General features: G+C 40.5%; 3 protein-coding genes across 10 annotated transcripts in view; 2 read left to right on the top strand and 1 right to left on the bottom strand.

Moving 5' to 3' along the window:
- Positions 1–6,099, top strand: part of LOC118425773 (serine/arginine-rich splicing factor 1B-like) — a 12,891-nt gene extending 6,792 nt beyond the window's left edge. Inside the window, exons 3-5 of one of the 7 annotated variants that reach the window (XM_035834847.1) lie at positions 1,255–1,427; positions 1,863–1,929; positions 2,910–6,099. In XM_035834847.1, the coding sequence (XP_035690740.1) occupies positions 1,255–1,427; positions 1,863–1,929; positions 2,910–2,995 (326 nt within the window). In that variant the 3' untranslated portion in view covers positions 2,996–6,099. Of the gene's footprint in view, positions 1–1,254; positions 1,428–1,862 lie in introns of all 7 variants that reach the window. The other 6 variants (XM_035834848.1, XM_035834844.1, XM_035834849.1 and 3 more) reach the window with 6 other exon arrangements.
- A 2,966-nt stretch (positions 6,100–9,065) lies between these two features.
- On the top strand, positions 9,066–15,338 carry LOC118425779 (serine/arginine-rich splicing factor 1-like). Of its 2 annotated transcripts, none has more exons than XM_035834859.1 (5): positions 9,066–9,199; positions 11,198–11,415; positions 11,847–12,034; positions 12,485–12,657; positions 14,026–15,338. In XM_035834859.1, the coding sequence occupies exons 2-5, from the start codon at positions 11,240–11,242 to the stop codon at positions 14,224–14,226; spliced, it is 738 nt and encodes a 245-aa protein (XP_035690752.1). In that variant the 5' UTR covers positions 9,066–9,199; positions 11,198–11,239; the 3' UTR covers positions 14,227–15,338. The 2 variants fall into 2 exon arrangements, with proteins under 2 accessions (XP_035690752.1, XP_035690750.1); XM_035834857.1 differs by having other exon boundaries at positions 9,089–9,199; positions 11,195–11,415.
- Positions 15,339–16,985: 1,647 nt separating this feature from the next.
- On the bottom strand, positions 16,986–21,260 carry LOC118425780 (glutamyl-tRNA(Gln) amidotransferase subunit C, mitochondrial). The gene is made up of 5 exons (XM_035834860.1): positions 21,060–21,260; positions 20,190–20,240; positions 19,281–19,450; positions 18,564–18,667; positions 16,986–17,297 (listed from the first exon to the last, which is right to left on the bottom strand). The coding sequence occupies exons 1-5, from the start codon at positions 21,141–21,143 to the stop codon at positions 17,257–17,259; spliced, it is 450 nt and encodes a 149-aa protein (XP_035690753.1). The 5' UTR covers positions 21,144–21,260; the 3' UTR covers positions 16,986–17,256.
- Between the last annotated feature and the right edge of the window lie 38 nt (positions 21,261–21,298).

The raw sequence follows: 21,298 nt of genomic DNA on the forward strand, positions 1-21,298 counted from the left end.
GGCTTGGGTATTTTGGAAAATGCCGGGAAAGGAATATACATACAACAGGGAACTTGTACAGGCCCTCGGCACGCCTGCAAGCCTTCGGCGAGATCTGAGGCAATAATGCCGGTACAAGCTCCCCGGTATATATTCCTTTCCCGGCATATTTTCCTTTGGAACTAGGAGCTCAAGTGTGTATCTACTAAAATCAACACACAGCCATCTCATAGATATAGCCACCTACGACAAATCATCGTGACAAAAATGATGTACCGGTATGGGAAATACTGTAATGACTAATGTATGGAAATACACCATTCAGTCATAAATATCAACCTGTCACAGAAAAACTAATCAACGGTCTTTCCCTACATGCACAGTACGTGAGATGCTGTAATTAAAGAGACCAGGCGTAATTTTTTTTTCATGGGGCTCGTTTAGAAAATACGTTTTCTCGTTACTGACGCGTGTTTCTTCATGTAGCACCTGTTCGGCACTATCTCAGTTGGCCATGTGGTGTTGTGGGCGGGTCTTGGTTGTCAGACTATACATTTTTTTCCGACGGAGGAAGGGTTTGTTTCGGGTGAAATATATGCTCATTAGCTATCGGTGCCACTTTTTGGTAACGCCTCAGGGATTAGTCCAGTATTGTATCATTTTTATTTGAACGGGAATTCAGGTACATACACATAATGGTATTGAAGTTACTGTATTGTCATCTATCCATAGAATCGGTAAACGTTGTGCCGATCGAAATGAAAATGTCTAACGGGGTTGAATTAATAAATATCCTAGTCATTTTGATTGAGATGAAGTACTAGTATAATAGTAAACGTGGAAGTGGAGCTTTATATAGACCGATCCCATAGTTCCGTCCAATCCGTCAAAACTTAGGTATGCAAAATAAAAACAGAAAATCTTGCTGACATGCAGCCACTCTCTCATTGGTCAAATCTCTAATTACCATGCTACGATTGATCGAACGTTTTATTATGATGGGCAATCAGGAATCAGGATCGGTCTATTGTCTGAATTTACAACATACTGCATTCAATAAAATGTTTACTGGTCGGGTAATGGGTCTGTATCCTTCATGTACTTGGTATCTTTCTATGGCGCTTTAAATTTAGAAAGAAACAATATGTTAGACAGGTATTTATGGAGTGAAATATGTATCAGCCCGATAATGTTCATATTTATGTGTGGCTTTGAATCAAGACGCTTTCGACGATGTCGAGTGATGTTTTTTGTTGTTCTCCATCTCTTGATCAGGGCTGCCCCCTACCGGTAGTTGGCAGGACTTGAAGGACCACATGCGGGAGGCCGGAGACGTGTGCTACGCTGACGTCTTCAGAGACGGCACGGGAGTCGTCGAGTTCCTCAACTACGAAGACATGAAGTACGCCGTCAAGCAGCTGGACGATTCCAAGTTCAGATCGCACGAGGTAGGCAGATTTCCTCTTGTAATCAAATCTGAATAGCCATTGGCCTCGCCCCTGAGATGTCGCCAAAATGAAACTGTTCTTTAAAATACTGTTTTTCATTTCCCGTCTATTTCACCCATTATGTTATAATCAAACCGCAGGGAAGGCATCTAGTCAATATAACCTGGACTATTTAAAGTTGTGAGAAACTGCAATGGCAGATAAACACACTATACTAGAGAATGGTACAAATTATGCTGTAATTGTGTAATGACGACAGTTGTTTGATTATCCAATTCATATTGGGTTTCAAATCAAATAGTTAGAATAGAGAGGAGCTCTGGTTTGTTTTTTAAAATTGACTGAAACATTTTGCAACCAAGAAAAATCATTAACAAAACTGTCTTTAAAATCCCATTCTACTGCTTCTGGAAATATATTATACATAATAATTAGGCAATACTTACAGCAACCCGGGACAAAAAAGGACAAGGCGAAGACTTCGGGGAATCACACACTAAAGGTACATGTAAAGTGAACCACAAAGTTTGTCAACATTGTGTTTTTAACCTATACCTGTCCTTGGTGCTAATTCGGCTGCAGTCTGGCGCATCATCGTTTCACTCTGAAAGTTCCTGCAAAATACACAAACCACGAATTAATATATACATTTCACACTGTCTAATTTAACACTTATTTTCTAATGATGACATATTGACTTTCCAGCTAACCAACCGCCGTGTGAACGATGTGAAGTAACGTGTACCTATGCACTGCTGCGAACTGTCTGTCAATGAGAGTGGGATGTATTATGTGATGTCTTTCAGTTTATTTCTTTTAACAGCTATAAACATAGATAGGACTCATTCTTCTCTGAAAATAATCTCTTATGTTATTTACTACAATGTGCAATTGCATAAGAAACTAGTCACTGCTGCTGGTGAGACATTTTTCAGGAATAGATTTAGAATGTCCATAAATAGTAGAATATTTCTATCATGTCTCATGGCTTTTGGAATCTACGAATGAAACTTTTGGTAGTCATGCCTTTTCTTTCCTGAATTTTGGACCTGCTAGCACTAGCGCCTGCATAGCAATTGGTATCAAAAAACTATTATAGCTACCGAGTATTTTTTTTAATCCTCTCCGGAAAAGATATGGAGGCCCATAAACAGATATTACTTATGAAAGACTGTAAAGTTTTCTTTTGCAGTACGTGATAGGGTTACTACGTTTTAAAAATTTCATTCTCCTGCGATATCGGGATGTTAGTAACTCCTGTCCCCAAACATACTTTCCAGAGTATTTTGCCCAATTTTATGTAATTACGGATTTTCAAGACAATAGAAGAGATTCGGTAGCTATAATAGATTTGAAAACCAGGTTACAACATAGCTATATGTATAAGTACAACTATCTTAAAATTTAGTTACTTTATTTGGCTGTAAGTACAGTGAACCGCTGTTATTTTTCTCCTCTGTCTTTTTTTTTCGTTTCGTCCAGGGAGAGACGTCGTACATCAGAGTGAAGGAAGACTACCACCCGTCCGGAGGGAGCCCACGCCGTGCCAGCCGCAGCCGGTCTCCTAGCTTCTCCCGCCGCCGACGGTCCCGTTCGTCCCCACGGTACAGCCCGCAGCGATCCCGATCCCGTTCCCGTTCGTAGGTTCGTTTTGGGGAACGTCCTATATATATCCTCACTGATAACCTAGGGCACGATCACATTTGTCGTAGGTTGTCGTACGATTTCATTTTGATGTCATAGGATTTTCAAGCAGGCCGTGACAGAACCAACCGCGCCGATTTTGATCCAAAACAGCATTTGTGTACCAAGACATTTTGAACTTTGCAGGAGACCTTTTTTGTCCTACAAAATGCCCGAAGTTAGCGATCGTACGACGATCGCACGACCTATGTCGTATAGGTTGTCGTGCGATTTTGATGTCTTGGCGTATTCAAACAGACCGTTACAGAACCAATTGTATTGTGCGACATATCCACGACTATCCCAAGAATGCTCATTTGATTTCATGCAATCGCACGGCAAATTTGACCTGTCCGTCCATACTTTCTGTTGGGAGAAATAATCGGTAGTACAATTCCTCTGTAAAATGTTTGGTCGGCAGTAACAACTGAAAGGAGAAAACCCATAGACAGATGAGATCAGAAATATGATCACGAGCGCGGCTTGCCAACAGTAATTTGACATCATTCCACCTTTTTGTAGGTTTAAAATTTGAAGAAAAAACCACATCAACATGTTTATCTAATTCCCCGACCAAACTAATAATTTCTTCGACATATTCTTTCATATTCTTGCGAACAAAAAATAGGCAAACCAGACAATACCAGGCAAACAACAAGCAAACCATACCTGCATTCCCGTTGATATAGGCTCACCCAAGCGAACGTTTTTTCCTAGTTTATGAAGATAAGTGTCTGATCCCAAAAGATGAAGGCCGTAGATCCGATGTTGTAAATGACGAAAAAGGTATATATAGTTTACATAGAGTGTGGTGAGTAGAAGCTTTAACGTGACAATCAACGTACGTAAGCGATGACGTCATGATGACGTAAGGGAGATAGAGCCCCTGGTGGGCTCCTCAGAATGTTTTTATTTATTTACCAGCTGCGTTTTATCGGAATCGTTTGTCGAAACGTACGCTGTAAAAATATGTATATAACCTTTGATGTTAATATATTCGTTCTTTGCTGTATTCTTGCCAGCCATTGGTTATCAACTACAGCAAAACGTTGACGTACTTTGCTTAAAAGCCCCAGTATAAGGCCGTCCAGAAATAGGAAATACTTGTATAACTTTAATGATGAGGCTCTATAGTCTCCAATATGCTTATTTAGATCTTAGATGCACCATGGCCAGTTGTGGTGTTTTATTGCAAAGAGTCGTAGTTTTGTGGTAGAAGTCCTCAAATCTAGTCTCTTTTATAAGTCTCGTAGAGTCCTACTAAACACAGAGCAGGTTACTACTAAAAGGAAAGTGTGTACAGAATATGGTCCTCACCCAACGTAAGATTTTAATATATATATATATATATCATTTCGTAGATTTGAGACACTGCTAAAAAACAAAGAAAGCGTAGTTATTGCTTGAGATGTATCCAAATGTGACCACTGATCCAACTGTTGCAAGTACATGTGGATATTTGTATATGTCTTTACATTTGTATTCAGCACTGAAAGAGATTATTAATATGTCTTTCGTAGTATATCACTGTATATATCCTTTGCACGTTTTCATGTAAAGCCATGTAGTCCTCATTTTCATATATAGAAAGGCCAGAAATGTAGAGGCCGTTACCAAAGTAAGTCGGTGCTATGTATTTGGACTCTGAAAACTTATAAGCCACATTCGAGAGATTCATACATTCCTTATATTGTGCAAATTGAGTATAGGGCGATTCAAAGAGCGTGTAAAGATTTGATTGAAAGATACGGCGTAAATACGACAAGTTGGTTAGTTATAGAAATGCGTACCGGTTTGATATGCTGTGCAAAGAGATATTCTACAATGGGCCAGGTATATTGTAATAGGTGACACCGTAGTCAAAGCTGTTTATATCCCCCTTAATTGTAAGGAATTTTTTAAAAGTTTGAAATAAGATACACTGCTGGGTAGGCTATTGAAAAGTGAAAAAAAAACACTTTTGTGATATAACTAAGTCAATTTTACTAGCCGCTGGTATTAACGCTTACTACCATACTAACGCTTAACTTGTGCTAAACAGGCACATGGTATAACGAGAAAAATGATGATACTAAAGTTAAAATTACGTGACAAGATTATTTCATTTTGTCCAAAATCAAACTCAAATCCAATTATATGGGTTGACGCTTTTGTGACCATTGAAAAAAAAATAACAGAAAAATTTTCTGGGTGTGCAAAGTTTCTTTGCACTCTATTCTGATTACTGAAAAAAAATGTATATGAGATGAAATGTGTTTACTAATTTCAACTGAGCACTGATCCAGTGACTCGCCATAACATTACTAACTTGTTTACTAACTGAGTTAACTGGTTTACTAACTGAGTTAACGATATTCACCTATTGGCGCTGGACGCCGTTAACATGCTTGCATGTGTTCGACATTTTGCTGGCGTGACCTTACAGCATTGTGTATGTTCGCATGAGATTAATTAACCCAATGGCATGGCATGCTTATATGCATGGAATGTTTTAGAGTTAGAAACGTCTGTGATTAACTTTTGATTAACCAGCACTAAAATGCACGCGAGCCACACGCTTGCCTTCCTCGGGAGGTAATGCGAGGCTCGTCCTCTCCTCACACTTCTTATTAACATACAAAGTGGGTATCTCACTCCTGGACTGCGCCGAATCGCTCAAGGCATTTGTGTCGCAAACCGGTGCAAATTTGTCGCGTGAATCTGCGATTTTCTTCTGATAAAGAATGAAAATTCGCAAAGTTGCCGCAATTTCCTAGTGCCTTTTGGCGCAGCCAACGAGATTCCTGCTTAATGGAGCGTTCTATATTCTGTATTTCATAACCAACGAAGTTCCTTTCTTACCAGTGAAAAAATTAACTGTTCGGCCACTTTTACTTGTGAGCTTTACTTGTGAACAAACAAACAAACATACAAAGCATGCATAGTCTTACAAAATGTATAATGACATACCTTGTTATGTTTTCTAAGCTAATTTTCTTCCGATATCGGACGCTCCTAGATAGCCTGAGTATCATCCGTATTCTACCGGGGCCCCTTACACTCGCTACCCCTAGCGAGTGTACGGAGCCCCGGTAGAAATAGGATGGTACCCAGGCTAGCTCCTAGAAACAGTTGTAGCGAACATAATGATCCAAAGAGGAAAAGGAATGCAACCCTCATCTGGTCCGTTCTCTTTCGCTCGTCTTTTTCTTGATGCGCACACAAGGACAAGCAAAAGAGAATCATACAGGTGGGAAACCCCCAAATGCTCATTCCTCTTATAGGTTCATTACCTACAACTGAAACGGATGCCATATTGGTGGTGGTAACGTCTGTGGTGTTGCATGACCGGTGGTGGGTTCTTGGTGTTGGTGGTGAAGGGTCAATAAGTTGGTTCGTGGTTCTGACTACGTATGCGCAGCAATATGCATTGTGGGTAAAATGTCAACGGTTCATACCCCAAATAGACCAACGGAGTCTTGACATGAATCAGGCACGGTCTATGTTTTACAAACACTGTTTACAAGTTAGGGGCTTTGAACCAAAATGCATTTCGCTGCGCATGCGTGCTTAGAACGATGAACCTCCTTCTGCAAATGTATATTGTTGCGTAGCCTGGCAAAAAAATCTCCCAAGCAACTGGCTGTCTTCTATACAAGTTCACTCGCCTTTACATATATATTCATGTTTATGATGTCAAGATCTAGACATCATCAATTATCAAGGTGGAAGCTTTATCAAATAATAACTGTTTGGGACTGTCTGAAAATTTGATGAAGCAGATGGGCGATTGGACCTCTTGATTTTATACTTGCGGCCGTGTACAGAAGACAAGTAGCCAGTTTGATTTGAGCCAGTCGCTACCAGACGAATCCGTCCGATGATACAGCCAACCGAAACGTTGGAGGGAAGGAAGGACGGGCCCAAAACATAAATGTATAGTGTATCCCATTTGTTAAATGGCTTCATTGTTACAACTGGCATATTATACATGCCCTCAAAATTGTGTAAAACGATTGAATTTCAAATCTTCAAACAATATTCCCCAACCCTATCATTTCCCCTCCAAGTTACGGTTCACTTTTACCTCGGCATAACGTAACCTACCCAGCAGTAGACATCAACTTTTTGGACAAATTTAATTGAAAATAAAAGAAAATGTTAATGGTACCCACAGAATAGCTACGTCATCCTAGCTTGGGTACGCATAAACCATACATGTCATGTAATATGACTTTGTACGACTACGGTGTTAATTTACTTGCAATAGAAACTTGTAGAATCATTGTTCTGAATATCTCATACCTAAAGCATGTACAATCGTTGTTTAAAACACCTCATGACTAAAACAGCCATTACCCTTTTCATTTGCCATATCAGACGTGAACCTGTCGATAGTTCGATCTGATGAACAATGTAGTGTTTTTTTCTGGTGTAACCGTGTAAATTTTATTATGATATTAAGTTAAAAAGCGGGACAAAAGTGCAAATATTTTATGTCGTTACCTGCCATTGTGTATAAGCGGGCATCGATCTATTTATTTATTTATTATCTATTTATGATAAGAGAAATGTTCACAATGTTTGAAATGTTTGGAACGAAAATGTTATATATACATACCAAACATTTGAAACACTTAGTGTTTCGTCGTCGTATATCTTTTATGTGTATTCCTATGATGTCTATTTATTAATATCTATATTTATCATCTATTTATTTATTACTCTTTCTAACTTTTTTGTCTGTATCTTTTAGAAGGAATAATTGAACGTGGTAGAGTGCTGAACTGTGTATATTAACTAACCTATTTTGTACATTGTTACTGACTAAAGTAAAAACGTTGTATAACGGTGTTTGAATTGTATGAGCTAGTAGCCTAATCTTTCAAGGTGTATCCATTGATATTGTCTTAGGGACATTTTGAAATAAATAACCGAGATTATTCACGACAATGCAGTCTCTGTTGTTGCACTTCACTCGGGGCGTTGCTTTTTGGTTGAGAAAATTAGACATTGTAGTCCGGCATGTTTGGGATCTAAAGTCTCTAGATATCTCTGCTGACAATGTGTACTTGTACTTAACCGAAATGAATGGAATGTGTACTCTCCAAGCAGAGGTTGAGTCGCGGAGATATATTAGTAGTCGGGAAAGAGGAGCGCCAACGGATATTTTCGCGCCTATTAATATATCTCCGCGACTCAACTTCTGCTTGGAGAGTATGGAATTTTGCTCTATCTTCTTTGAATGACATTGCGAACATAAGAAGAAAATAGGTGAAAATTATTAAAGGATTACGCATAAGAACGCATATAGAAAATTGAAGAAAACAGGCAATGATAGAAAAAGGATAAAGGGAAAGTTAGAACAAGGCAAAGAAAGAAAGATGTATCACTGCATGTTGATCCCTGTTCTTTAGGAGCCAAATTTTCCAGAAAATATTTTCAATGTTGAGATAAAAAAAAGGTGGATGTTCGGTAAAATCATGAGTAAGTAAGTGAGTGAGTGAGTGAGTGAGTGAGTGAGTGAGTGAGTGAGTGAGTGAGTGAGTGAGTGAGTGAGTGAGTGAGTGAGTGAGTGAGTGAGTGAGTGAGTGAGTGAGTGAGTGAATACTTATAACGTTATGGGTTCATCGCTTGCGTTTCCAAAATAATGTGTCAGGAAAGTATTCAGATCGTTGACCATTAAAACAGAAGGCTGGAAAGGTTATAAGATGTGAAGTTGGACCATGGACAGTGGAGTTTGCGTTACACAGACTAGAGCATTTGGGTTTTCAAAATTTGTAACTGGATTGAAGGAGCTTTCACATATAACGTTAGTTAACTCTCCAATCTGAGGTTCGGCCCCGGCTGTTTTTGCCGGCCTTGAGGTTTCAAGAAGACGGTATGTACAAGATAGAAAGCCTGACAAAAACGCCTAAAAAACATAAAGAACAGTCGCAGCCAAACATCTGCTTGGAGAGCAGAATTTAGGAACATTGCCGATTGTTGCCGAGGCCGTGGGCGGGTGTTCGGAATAAATCGGCCATTGTCGGCCACGCCTCGCGAGGATTCACGAGAATTAATGAGCGGCGTGCATCGACGACCCGCCATTTTGAGAAGGAAGTTCTGAGGTAAGGTTATCGAAGTCTTTCTTTATTTTTACCACATTGGGGTCAAATAGAATATAGTAAAACGTTCCCTACATTTATAAAAATCTGTAGATTGTGTTGAGTGTAGTAATACGGATATTTGTACCACTAGGGACGAATTTTTCACGTCAAAGTTTTGTTGTGTTGTCGGGTTCCCTCCCCGTGTGTGGGGCGTGGGGCCAAGCTACCGAACAAGCTTCCGAACAAGCTAAACTTTCCGCTAAATTTCTCAACATCTTCCGTAAATTTTCCGGCACAAGTAAACTTGAAGTTGTTCTACAACTATCTTTGAAACTCGTGAGTTAGTGTGGCGGTCCATAAGTGTCTAAACTGCCGCGTTTTTGTAAAAGTGACTGCTCTGTTTTAAATTTGGAAGAGTTGTTTTTGGCCTCACCGAGGCCGTGGGGACTAGAGCCTTGACCTATAAGGTCTCATTGATGAGTTTCTTCTTTCCATAGACTTCTATGTTATAATTCGTGGTTTAAATGGGCGCGTTCATAATGAAGCTGCGTGTAATTTCAGCAGATTTTTCATTCTATGTCGAGCACATTTACCCTATATCGTGGGAAAAAATTGCCAATGTAAACTATACGTAGGAACTTTTTTTATAGCAATTACAAACTACGATTAGTCAATCCCCACAAAAGGCACTTTTTCGCTGCTATTGTACAACCGCACCACTCAGAACCCACGACTGTGTACCTCCGACCTAGCGCGCGGCTGCAAAACTTTACCTGCTAATTTCTTCAGTTACAAATAAGCTTTCACCAATCTAACTTTTGAGATCAGTTCCGCTGGCTAAAAGGGAATTTCTCACCGCTAAAAACATGCGTCCGTGCAGCCGTTCATTTTTGGCTCGGATCTCTTTTAGGGTGTCCACTCGCGGAGTAATACATCAATGAGACCATAATGCTCTCAGGTCAGCTCAAGTATTTTTTAGAGGGGCAAGAAGACAAAACAAGCTGCACTTTGCCAGTTTTTTTTTTTTCACAGGGACTTCTTTTAACCTCCTTGGCCAATTATGAAGTACATGAACAATAAGCTTTGCGATTTACATGATAAAACAGGCATCTATTTATTTTGCTCATTTTGCCAACACCCTCCCTCCCTAATTATCCTTAGCAGAACATGGGGTGTAATTTGAAGACAACAACGTGGCATAGTATGTATGAGTGCATATAGTTTTGCACTGTGTCATAACTTAAACAGTAAGCCTGTGTTTTGGCCTTTAAACGTGCATAACTAATTGCCATTTACTGATTTAGTAATAATTTCCCAAGTAAGCAAATAATCGGTTTCAAATATTTATTTGGCCTGGAAAAGTGCATTAGCATAAAATTTAGATCTTTGAAAAAAATACTAGTACTGTACAAATTTTGTTAATCACAACTTTTTTGTTAACACTGGCAAAAATATTAGTCACAGTAGCCCTGACTAAATACAAATTTTACACTGAATATCAGTATGTTATGTTTGGTTTTGCTAAATTCCAGTCTAAAGTACAGTAATTCACTCTGTCTTCTCGGTACGAAGCTTTCACGGATTGAGAAAATTTAGCTTGTCCTCGGAACTAAATGTTCACAGTGGCAGTAGGTATGCATAAAAAAGTCAGCAACTTATTTCTTATTGATAATGATGAGTTAACGTTACAGTCGTCACCGTGTTAACCGTGAACATAAGAAAGTACATTGAAAAAATCAGGAATTACAGTATACGTATACCCAGTCCCTGGAAAGCATAAAAGCAGGTAAAGTACCGTAAACTATCCCTGTAGACTATCCCTGTAATCCCCAGTGCGCTTTTCTAAGGTCCTCGGAAAGACCTGCCTTGGCTGCTGAATAGATTCTCTGCCAGCCTGGTTAAAAGTCTGGCTTCCAGGGTAGACTTCGAAAGGAAGACTGTAGTAGATGGAACATTAACAGGAAAAAGTTCAAAAAGAACAAACTTATCTCATGTTGTGGTCTGTTTTCCTCCCAGTAGCTCTGACGAGTTACAAGAAACCACCGAGCATACAAGATCAACATGTCCTACGCCTACTCCGGAAACAACGACTGCAGGATCTACGTGGGGAACCTCCCACCTGAGGTGCGTCAAGAGGACATCAAGGACGTCTTCTACAAGTACGGCAAGATCATCCACGTGGATCTCAAGATCGGCAGGGGACCGCCGTTTGCCTTCGTAGAGTTCGAAGACAAGAGGTGGGTGGAAGGCTTATTGAAGACTCAGAATCAGTAGCTTAATTATATATAACATATTATAAGCTCTTTCACAGAGATCAGGATGCATGTGTGAGAGGAATTTTATGTAATACAGTACATTTGTATGTCAAAGGTAAAGGCCCTGAAAAAGACAACTAAATACACCTGGACATTGTTATGTAAATCAAAACAATGGTCAAGACAAGGGGTGATGTCTTTTTCGGGGACTTTGACATATTACGCAGAATTCCTGTCACCGCACATGCATTCTGATCTTTGTTAAGGGGCTTATTGCATACCATCTTGTGTAATACACCAGGTTGAAGAGTATAAGTTGCATATCCAAACAGATTTCTTTAAACCACTCTAGCTGGGATGTACCCCTTCTGTTTTTTGTTTTTGTTCAAGATTGTTGACATGTTTTTGTTTAGGGATGCTGATGACGCCGTGTACGGGAGAGATGGCTACACCTTGGATGGGTACAGACTGAGGGTGGAGTTCCCCAGGGGGTCAGCAAGGGGTGGCTACGGAAGGAGTGGTGGTGGTGGTGGCGGCGGTGGTGGCGCCCGCCGGGGTGGCGCACCCTCGCGGCGGTCCGAGTACAGAGTCTTGGTTTCAGGTGACTTGTTTTTCCCATTTGAAACAAGCATAGCTGCTATTGTTGCTAGAACCGAAGCAGCAAAACATCACATGTACAGCCAACAACTATTCGTATATTCAAGAGTTGCAGAAAATGACAAATTATACAAGTACAGCCAAAGCTATCACATAACATAATTTCCAATTTTTGGTGTCACCCTGTGTTCTCCATTGCTTTCACCCTGTCATGTTGTTGCCCATTGCTTTAGGAATACTGTTTTTTCTTTAAAAGAGTTTAAAACCATCCTTAAGTCAATGTGCATGGAGGTTGTCACACATAAAATTTTCTTGCTTTGGCCTAAGCCACTTAGGAAATATCTTGCAATCCAAATACGATAGCAATGTTACATCTATTTGCTTCTGTATTGAGTGCTAAGAAATCTGCAGTTACCTCTCTCAAGTTTCCATTTTCTTTTTTTTTCTTGACCAGGTCTGCCTCCAACTGGCAGCTGGCAGGACCTGAAGGACCACATGCGGGAGGCCGGGGACGTCTGTTTCGCGGACGTCTTCCGGGACGGCACCGGAGTCGTGGAGTTCTTGCGTTACGATGACATGAAGTATGCGGTCAAACACCTGGATGACTCAAAGTTTAGGTCCCACGAAGTAAGTACCTTGGCCAGTTGAAGCGCAGGCGGTATTTCTCTCAACGTTCACACACAGTGTTGTTCGGAAAGTAACAAACAGTCCGCTTCTGCCCCCCAGCTAGAAGGTGGATGCCTCCGGTCAGGAGGGAGTCGCCTCGCCTAGGATCACCCGCTCAAATTTTCCTCCTAGGATCTGTGAAATTCTCTTCGGTTCAGCCAAAACCCACCGGCCCAAACTCACCTTACGTTGGAACACTCGCACAAATTGTCCTTCGGCCTGGATCGGTGAAATTCCCATGATTTAGTCCTAAGGTACACATAGTTACGTCGAGTGTAGGCTAGAGATAGACCATTCTTAGGGGATCCTACCGACCACTTCGTTGAGGTTCTACTGACTGATGAAGGTTTTCACACCGGAGTGGACAAAATTGTCTGGTCCAAATCCATCTCTTTGGTTAGGAAAGGTATGGTAGGGGATCCTACTCGGCACCCGTTTCCTAATGTTTCCATGTCTCTATAAAAAGCCCTCTCGGATCCATCAGGACTTGGCCCTACCGCGGATGACCCAAAACACGTTGCAGCTCGGAGCACCAAATTTCATAAGCACAGGATCACACCAGATTTCCCCATACACTGGAAAAATCCTCCATTGTCACCCACATTTATGGTAACAACAGGGGAGACCTTTCTACGCTAGAGTTGGAAACAGTTAGGGAAGACATTTGGACAATCCTGAAGAAAAGCCTCGCCTAGGATCAGCCAAATTTTCCTCCAATCAAGATTCTCTTAGTAAATTTCACGCTGGACCGGGCATTGTAATTTTGAAGAGGCCACAGGGGCAGGTCGGTAAGTTGGAAACCTTGGAGCATGGAAGAAAGGAACGGGAGGGGATTCGGAACGGAAAAGGCCAAAAAAAGTTGCAGGGCCAGGACCTTTCGGGAGGGATTCGGCAAGGATAGGAAAGGAACCTCGGGGGAAACAAACAAACAAACAAACGGATAGGATTCCTAGGAAGCTAAGAGGAATCTGGACCCCAAGTGAGCGGGGCTTGGCAGTCCGGACACAAGGTACTAGGGAAAAGGAAGGCCCAAAACAAATCTTGGAAAAGAAAAGGGATAAGGAATCGGAAACGTAAGGAACTTTGGGAGCCTTGCGGAGCGTGGAGGGAGGTAAGAGAAGGCATCCCAATCAGGTGGCTTTGTTGTTTTCATTGGCTGTAGTTGGAACCTGTGATGTCATGTTTTCACTGAGAATGTAAGGAGTGGATGTTGGATGGATACTGTAGATTGGATAAGTGCTAGGTACACCTAATCTTTTCCCTCCCCACTAGCCAAGTTTTGTGATGTTTTCCCTTTGCCTTCTAATGTCTTGATTCCACAAACTTTAGGGGGAGGTAACCTACATTCGCGTGAAGGAAGACTCTCCGTCGAGTGGTGGTGGTGGCAGTGGCGGCGGTGGTGGCGGTGGCTACAGCCCGCGCAACAGATCCAGAAGCAGGAGCCGTTCGCCATACCAGAGGCGCCGTCGGTCTCGATCCTCGCCACGGTACTCCCCAGTGCGCCGATCGCGCTCTCGCTCCCGCTCGTAAGCGGCGGGGCCCTTGGATCGTCAGCGTAATTCGTGAAGGGGGTATGCTTCTGGCGGTGGCCCGTAGTACTGTATTTTAGAGCTGAAAAATGTGATCAGTTACAGGGGAGCCCAGGGTAGAAGCAGCACCATTCCACAGTTTAGAACAATATCCTACTCTGAAAGAGCAAGAAATTCCCTGGGTGTTACACTACTAATCTTGGCTGTAGTACAGTGTCGGAAATTAATCACAAACATAGTCGCAAATGTATAGTTCCTTGATCTATTTGTAGGACCTTTTTGTACCGCTGTGCTAGTTGTTTCTCGTCATTTTTATACTGTGTGGTAACTAGGAGTAGCTAAGTTTGATAGCACAGGAGACGCCATAGCTGTTAGAAGTAATGTGTGTGTACAAGCTTTATATATATAACATGTTGTGTTACACAAATGAGGGTGGCAGTCACAAGTGAATGTACATAACCGAGTGAACTGACATTGAATGGGGTAGCGATTATTTTCTTCGCTTTGGTTGGGTAGCCATTTTGAAGATGATCCATGTCTTAATCTTTAGCATTTGTAATATCGTCATTAAATGATCAACTTATATTTTAGATACCGTTACCAGTATTCAACAAAAAAAATACAGGAAGTCATCATACCAAGGTAGCATCTAACGTAGAATAACTTTTTTTTACTCTTTAAGTTTAACCATCCAAATACCTAACTTCCAACTCTTGGATAGACGACACTTTTTACTTTGCATCTACACAGTAATAATGAATCCTAAGGATTTGTACACCTAATTGTCTTAAGTTTAACAAATTGAAACTGTTACTAATCAGTTTTTTTATCAAGAAGTAAGATAATACAGAGGTTTTCCAATCTCATCTCGTACCTTTTTGTTTCTTGACACTATCATCACTGATGCATGTAAATAGCAATGGGTGATTTAAGGGGTTATGTTAGGTTAAAAGTTTCTTACACAGTTCAGTATTTTTGGTGGACTTTTGTTTTGGATTTAGGACGTTTTCATTTCAGGTTACAGTGTCGGCTACAAGGATGTGACCAAATTAAAGTTTTCAGACGTCACCAATATTTTAATGCTTCAATAAAACTCATCTTATACCAAAATGATATGGTGTCTACTTTTGTGTTTATATCCTTCCTTTTACACAATTAAACTTAACCTTAAAACAGGACTGTCTCCAGCACTAAATTCTTTTCCTGTTGCACTCATTGCTTTGGAGCCTGTGATTTTTATTTCTGTCATGAAATCTTCAATTTTAAGCTTAGGAAAATACATTTTCGTAGATTTCATGTCGTGAAGTGCAATTTTTTGTAACAGATTCTTTTTCTATCCCATGAAAATGACCATCCCAGGATGGAGGAACAAATCTAGAGACAGGCTTGACTTAGAATCCTACCATAATGATTGGAAACTGGCCAAATCCATAGACAGGGATCGAAATACTTTTTTAATGCTACATGCAAAATTGCAAGTTGGCAAAAATTTTACGTGCAATTTAAAATATTTACATGCAAAATACAACTAGTCTATACTGCAATGTTCTAGCCACCATCCATCATTCTGTACTTTGGTGGAATGTTGCTGCTCTGGATGGATAAGAATTTTGCCCATTCTGTCACTGTTGAGGGACTGAAATTGGCATATGAAAATATAGACAGAACTGCAAATTTTGGAAAGATATCCACATAATCAGCATGTTCGTTTGCAGCAAAGCCGAAGTTGATTGTTTATAATACCTACTGACAACCGGTGACGATCCCCGTCAGACAAAGGCATCGTGGCCTCAGTATTTTTACTATAGGCCATGTATTTTCAACATGCAAGATTGCAAGTTCAGAAAATTTTTACATGCAAGTCTCAAAAATTATGTGCAAATTGCAAGTTAAGTATGTCTAATTCGAACCCTGATAGAGGACTTTGTAATGCTAGAATTGATAGCCTCTACCAGGCTTCGTAGATTGGTGGACTAATTGTAGAAATTGGACAGTCATAGTACACTAGGGGAGTCAGCCGGCCAGAACAATCATTTCCTCACTCCGTAGGTCGCAAGCTGTTCCCTAGCCGGCTTACCTCTATTTGCTCCATTTCTATGGTTTTCCCAGCGACCTATGGAGTCTGGTAGAGGCTATAGAAATGGCAGAAACTTGAAGAGTGGTCCAAACTGGAATTCAGAATCCCATCTTCGCTGAATCTTCTCTACCAGATTTAATCAATATAGCATGCCTTGTACTTGAATCAGTAATCTAGTATGGTACAACTGCTTTTTAAAATCACCAGACAGAGTATGGAATTATTTTTGAATTGACAGTTTAATCCAAGATACACATATACATGGTAATATACAAATAACTAGACTGTCATGCTAACTGTACATGTACAAGTCATTCTCCTACAGCAGAGTACCGTCAGTCATTTATTCCTGACTACTCTGCTTTCCTTCCCTTTTGCCGGCGGTATTACCCACACTACTTATTAGATATTAATGAGCTTGCCCTTATATGGGCAGTCAGCCGTTGGGGATCGGGCGTTGGCATGGTGAGCAAACAAAGTCATGGTAATACGTAACATGATTGGCTGATAGCTTCCCAGCGGTCTTTGCGAGACAGCTTGCGACAACAGCAAGCCCAAGGAAGGCCTGTTCTCTGATTGGTTGACAGCTTGTTTGTGGCGACAATCATAATACCCGTAGGTAGGGCCTGGGACAGCAGGGCCCCATAAGGTAGTGCCGTTGGGGACCGGGCGTTAGGAGGATGGTACAAGTCTGAACATGTTACAGTATAAACACAATGTTATGTTAAAAATTTAGGGCAAATAACCCTAGCTTTCCATAATTCACTGACTTCAAAGAATGCATTCTTTCCTTAATGTGTATCATCACTAATGAAATTGTTTTAACATAATGGGTGCATGTTATTTTTTAATGAAGGAAAATGAACCATTCTATAAACATAGAATTTTGTAACAAGTTAGCACCCCAAGTATATTCACACTTGACTATTTGGTGTGGACACCGTATGAGGTTGGTCAGCTGTCGTATTCTTCTTTCTTTGGCAGAGGAATGTTCCCTGTAAAAGAAAAGGAAAATGTATCATTACAGTTTGACAATTCATGAAAGGCAATCATAATAGTTTGTTATGTAACATTACAGTAAGGCCATGTTGATTTGATTATATGGATGACATCCTCCGGGAACTCCAAAACTGATGCGAGCGAGCGAATGAAAAAAAAGTTTGGCAAAAAAAAAAAAGTTGCCTTCACTTCTTCAGTATGAAATCAAAGTGGCCAGGAAGGTTGAACATAGGACTAAACACACATACTTATGGTATACCGACAGGTGTAGGGACCAGTACATCATACGGGTGCAAACATTTTTTTCTTCTTGGACCAATCCGAAAAAAAAAAACAGACCTGAAAAAAAAACCCAGAGGAACAGGTTTCGCCAATTACAAAATGGACACACTATGTCGGCAGCCATTTGGGGTCTAACCGGGGGGGCCAAGAAGACAACAAGAGCGAAGTCAAGTAGAGTTTATAGCCAATTGCACCAAGTTTCTACAGTCAAAGGTACAGAGACAGTTAGCCTTTATTACATGGAGATGGGATTTTAAAATGCAGTGGGAGTCCAATAATCCACCAAACAGATTCCTTTGTAGCAAAATTGACCAATTACCATTGTTTTGAGTATTGCCAGTTCTCAAGTTTCCACAGACAATCAGGTCCAGGTTCATGTCCGGACCTGGAAATGATCCTCTGGACCTGAATTTTCTGTACTGGTACCTCCCCCAACCAACAATAGATTTTTTTTCTTTCTGTCCTTTCACATCTTATTCTTTGACTTTAGATTCATTTTGGCATTCTATGGCATTAGTTATCTGTTTTCTGATACTTTTTTTTCAATCTACGGAATATTTGTGCTCATTTTACAGCTGCTTTGCACAATTTATTGTGTGGTCGAAAACTTTTTTTTTTTGGAAATGGCCGAAAATTGGTGCGAGCGCGGATGTCATCCATATAATCAAATCAACGTGGCCTAATTGATTATAGGAACAATCTCTACAATGTTGGGTGAAAAGTTAAGCTGGTAAGAGAGTAAAGATGAGCAACAGTGGAATTTGTGCTGCAGTGCAATACCAAGCTGCGAGGGGGCCCAAAATCTAATAATTTCAAGGACCTGCCTACATCAAATATGAAGACAACCCATATAGGCCTTCTCAAGTTACATGGATGCTGTTACTGAAAACATAACCTCCATTTTTCATGGAGGTAATAACACAAATCAGCATGCCTTGAATACACAAAGTTTCCAGTTGGAAAATAGTACATGTACTGACCTGGAGGTGCAACAAAGTAGTCTTCCACTACCTTGCCAGCATTCCTCAGTATATCATCCTTGCAGTTCCCCTCTGTGACCACATCATCTCGTAAGTACAGTTCTCTGAAGAAGAAAGATTGATATGATGATGCCACAGTTATAAACCGGTTCAAAGTGCATGTGTAGCTAGAAGTATTTTCAGTTATATGTTGAAGATCCGTGAGATATAAAACATTATGGACATGAATTTTAAGCATAGTGAACAATTGCATACGTGTTAGGAGCCTTCAACTTTTCAATCACATATCCTCCACGCATCTTCCTGTACATGGGCAATTTAAACTGGCCAAATAAAATGTAATTGGAGTCCCGACGTGTACATTGTATTCTAAACATGGCATCCAAATATTATTTGGTGTTATCACAATGTTCGTCGTGACCCCGAAGTTGTGCTCTTGGGAAAGGAACTTTGAACGGCCTCACTTCACCCAGGTGCAAAAATGTGCACCTGAATTTTGGTCGGGGAATTAAAGAATACCACAACCTTCTGTCTGTACTTTGTATGTTAAAATAACTTACAAACTTGAGTGCAGTGACTCGTTGTCCTTGTCTGTCCCAACGCAAAAGAAAACAAAAATTGTATCTTGTCCTTTCCTAGATGGCGTGTAAAATTTCTTGTTGGTACATTGTATGTCTACGAACTTGTCAGTTTTTGTACAGCATACATCTGTCATACCTATCCTCCAACACTGAATCCATGGGTTCAACCCCAGTGGTGTCAACAAGGAACATTTGGTCGGCGAATCGTATCGCTGCTTCCAGCCTCCTAATGCCTTCCTTGTTGGCAAAGTCCACTAGTGCCAGTCTCTCCAAATGGGCAATGGTGTCCTGGTCAATCTTTGTAGGCTGTGAAGTTAGACAACACTTTTTTTGTTATGATAACCTGATATTAAATAATATCTTTACTGTAAGTTCATGCCCGAAGGCTATTGCAAACAAAGCAGAACCGTGGTATAAGGTATGGTATACTGAGCAAAGAAGGAAAATGAGATTTATTGATGAATTGAAATGAAAATAACATCTATTCTAAATCTAAGTCTACTTAAACTAATCTGATACTTAGCTATGAAGCTACGTATACTCAGTATATACTAGTACAATGTAAGTAGAAAGATGCAATTATTTAATCTCCAAGCAGATCCTACAATGGCATAAGATAGCACCAAACTGTCCAGGAGATAGTCAGTCAAGAGGTGTACATTTGCCATGTAGTAGCGAAACACACTCCTAAGCCAGCTTCACTCCTCTGCCAGCTTTTGATACTATCTTATGCTACTGTAGGATCTGCTTGGAGATTAGCAATTATTACTCTTAAGTCTTATTAGAAAAACCCAGCAAAGTATAAAATTGGTGCAGAAACAATATATAGAAGGCCATTTGAGGCTGTTAACCAAGGTTCTTCACTGCTTTTCCCCATGTATGACACTCTTGTATCACGTGACCAGTGTAACCTTTGACTTCCAGGTAATGTGACAACACTATTCTGAGCTGACGAAAAATGGCGAATGCTAGATTTCTATTCGAAAGTTTTGTCACCTAGAAACTTTTATAGTCACGCACATCCACACTAAGATTGTTCACTTACATTCGGTAGTTTGCTCTCGTCAACCTCCTTCCATGTAGGTTCAGTGGGCACCTGTTGAAAGAAAGAAAAAACTCTTTTGTAAACACTCTCTACAGTGTATACTATATCTATTCTTTACTACAGGTGTGATGAAAAAGATACTCCAACACATTAATGCAAATATATATATATGCTGTAATTGTAAAAGTAGCCACGGTCGACAGTTATATCTTCTGCATGCAGTCTTCTACATTTATGAGCTAAATTATTTAGAAGACTGCATGCAAAAGACTAGCTCTACAACTGTCAACCACGGCTAGCTGTAATGTTGGAAAATTGATATAATTCAATTATTATCAAGTGGATGAAGTCAAATATTAAAGAAGATAAGAAAAATAAAAAGTTATGTAATTTATAACAGATAATTTATTGTCAATGGGCTATTCTACTTCTGTGGGTGTGTGTGTCATTTTGAAGTCTTAACATTATTGTTTGGTATAACCATTAAGGTTTCATAATGAAAGCACCTTTTCCTGCCCAACCATTTTTTTGCACGCTTGAATTTGTTTCCAGGTAGCGTAACCCAAAGGACGCCATCCATGATCTTCCCTGGGAGCCAGACAGGATCTGGTAGCTAGCGAGTTTTGTTTGGGGACCAAAGGCAGTCAGCCCGCAGATCTCACATTAGCGCTCCTGGGAGTTTATGCCAGAAGGAGTTATCCCTACAGAGGGCAGGTGGACCTCATCGGGCTTAAACTCCCCAGGGCGCTAATAGGAGATCGGCGGACTTGACTGTCTTGGGCCACTGAATAAACTGTCCAAGCTCGTTGCTGCCCGATCCCGGCTGGCTCCCAGGGTATCTATCTAGTCCATATCAGTACTTGTGCTCACCTTGGACGAAAGCCGTCGTGTTATCGCAAGCAAAACGGGTCTGTCAACCTGTGTTATCCTGAATAACCGATGTAAGTGATTCATAGCTACCAGCACACTTGTGTAAACCAACCAAAACGCCACCGACAAACTCCAGATGTTTCGCACTCGATTTTTCAGCCCCAGGCCGCCATCTTGAAAGTTGAAAGGTCATAGGACATTTTATCAGGCCAAATCTTAGTATTCTTCCGCGAATTTCA

The sequence above is a fragment of the Branchiostoma floridae genome, chromosome 11 (assembly GCF_000003815.2).
Source record: "Branchiostoma floridae strain S238N-H82 chromosome 11, Bfl_VNyyK, whole genome shotgun sequence".
Taxonomy (NCBI): Eukaryota; Metazoa; Chordata; class Leptocardii; order Amphioxiformes; family Branchiostomatidae; genus Branchiostoma; species Branchiostoma floridae.

What these genes read in the sequence shown, in the direction of transcription:
- LOC118425780 (XM_035834860.1), bottom strand. Translation starts at nt 21,143, where the DNA reads ATGAATCACTTACATCGGTTATTCAGGATAACACAGGTTGACAGACCC. An exon ending in ACGAGAGCAAACTACCGAAT is followed by an intron (nt 19,451 to 20,189) that starts GTAAGTGAACAA and finishes CTAACTTCACAG; the next exon opens with CCTACAAAGATTGACCAGGA. An exon ending in GATTCAGTGTTGGAGGATAG is followed by an intron (nt 18,668 to 19,280) that starts GTATGACAGATG and finishes TTTCTTCTTCAG; the next exon opens with AGAACTGTACTTACGAGATG.
- LOC118425779 (XM_035834859.1), top strand. Translation starts at nt 11,240, where the DNA reads ATGTCCTACGCCTACTCCGGAAACAACGACTGCAGGATCTACGTGGGG. An exon ending in GTAGAGTTCGAAGACAAGAG is followed by an intron (nt 11,416 to 11,846) that starts GTGGGTGGAAGG and finishes GTTTTTGTTTAG; the next exon opens with GGATGCTGATGACGCCGTGT. An exon ending in GTACAGAGTCTTGGTTTCAG is followed by an intron (nt 12,035 to 12,484) that starts GTGACTTGTTTT and finishes TTTCTTGACCAG; the next exon opens with GTCTGCCTCCAACTGGCAGC.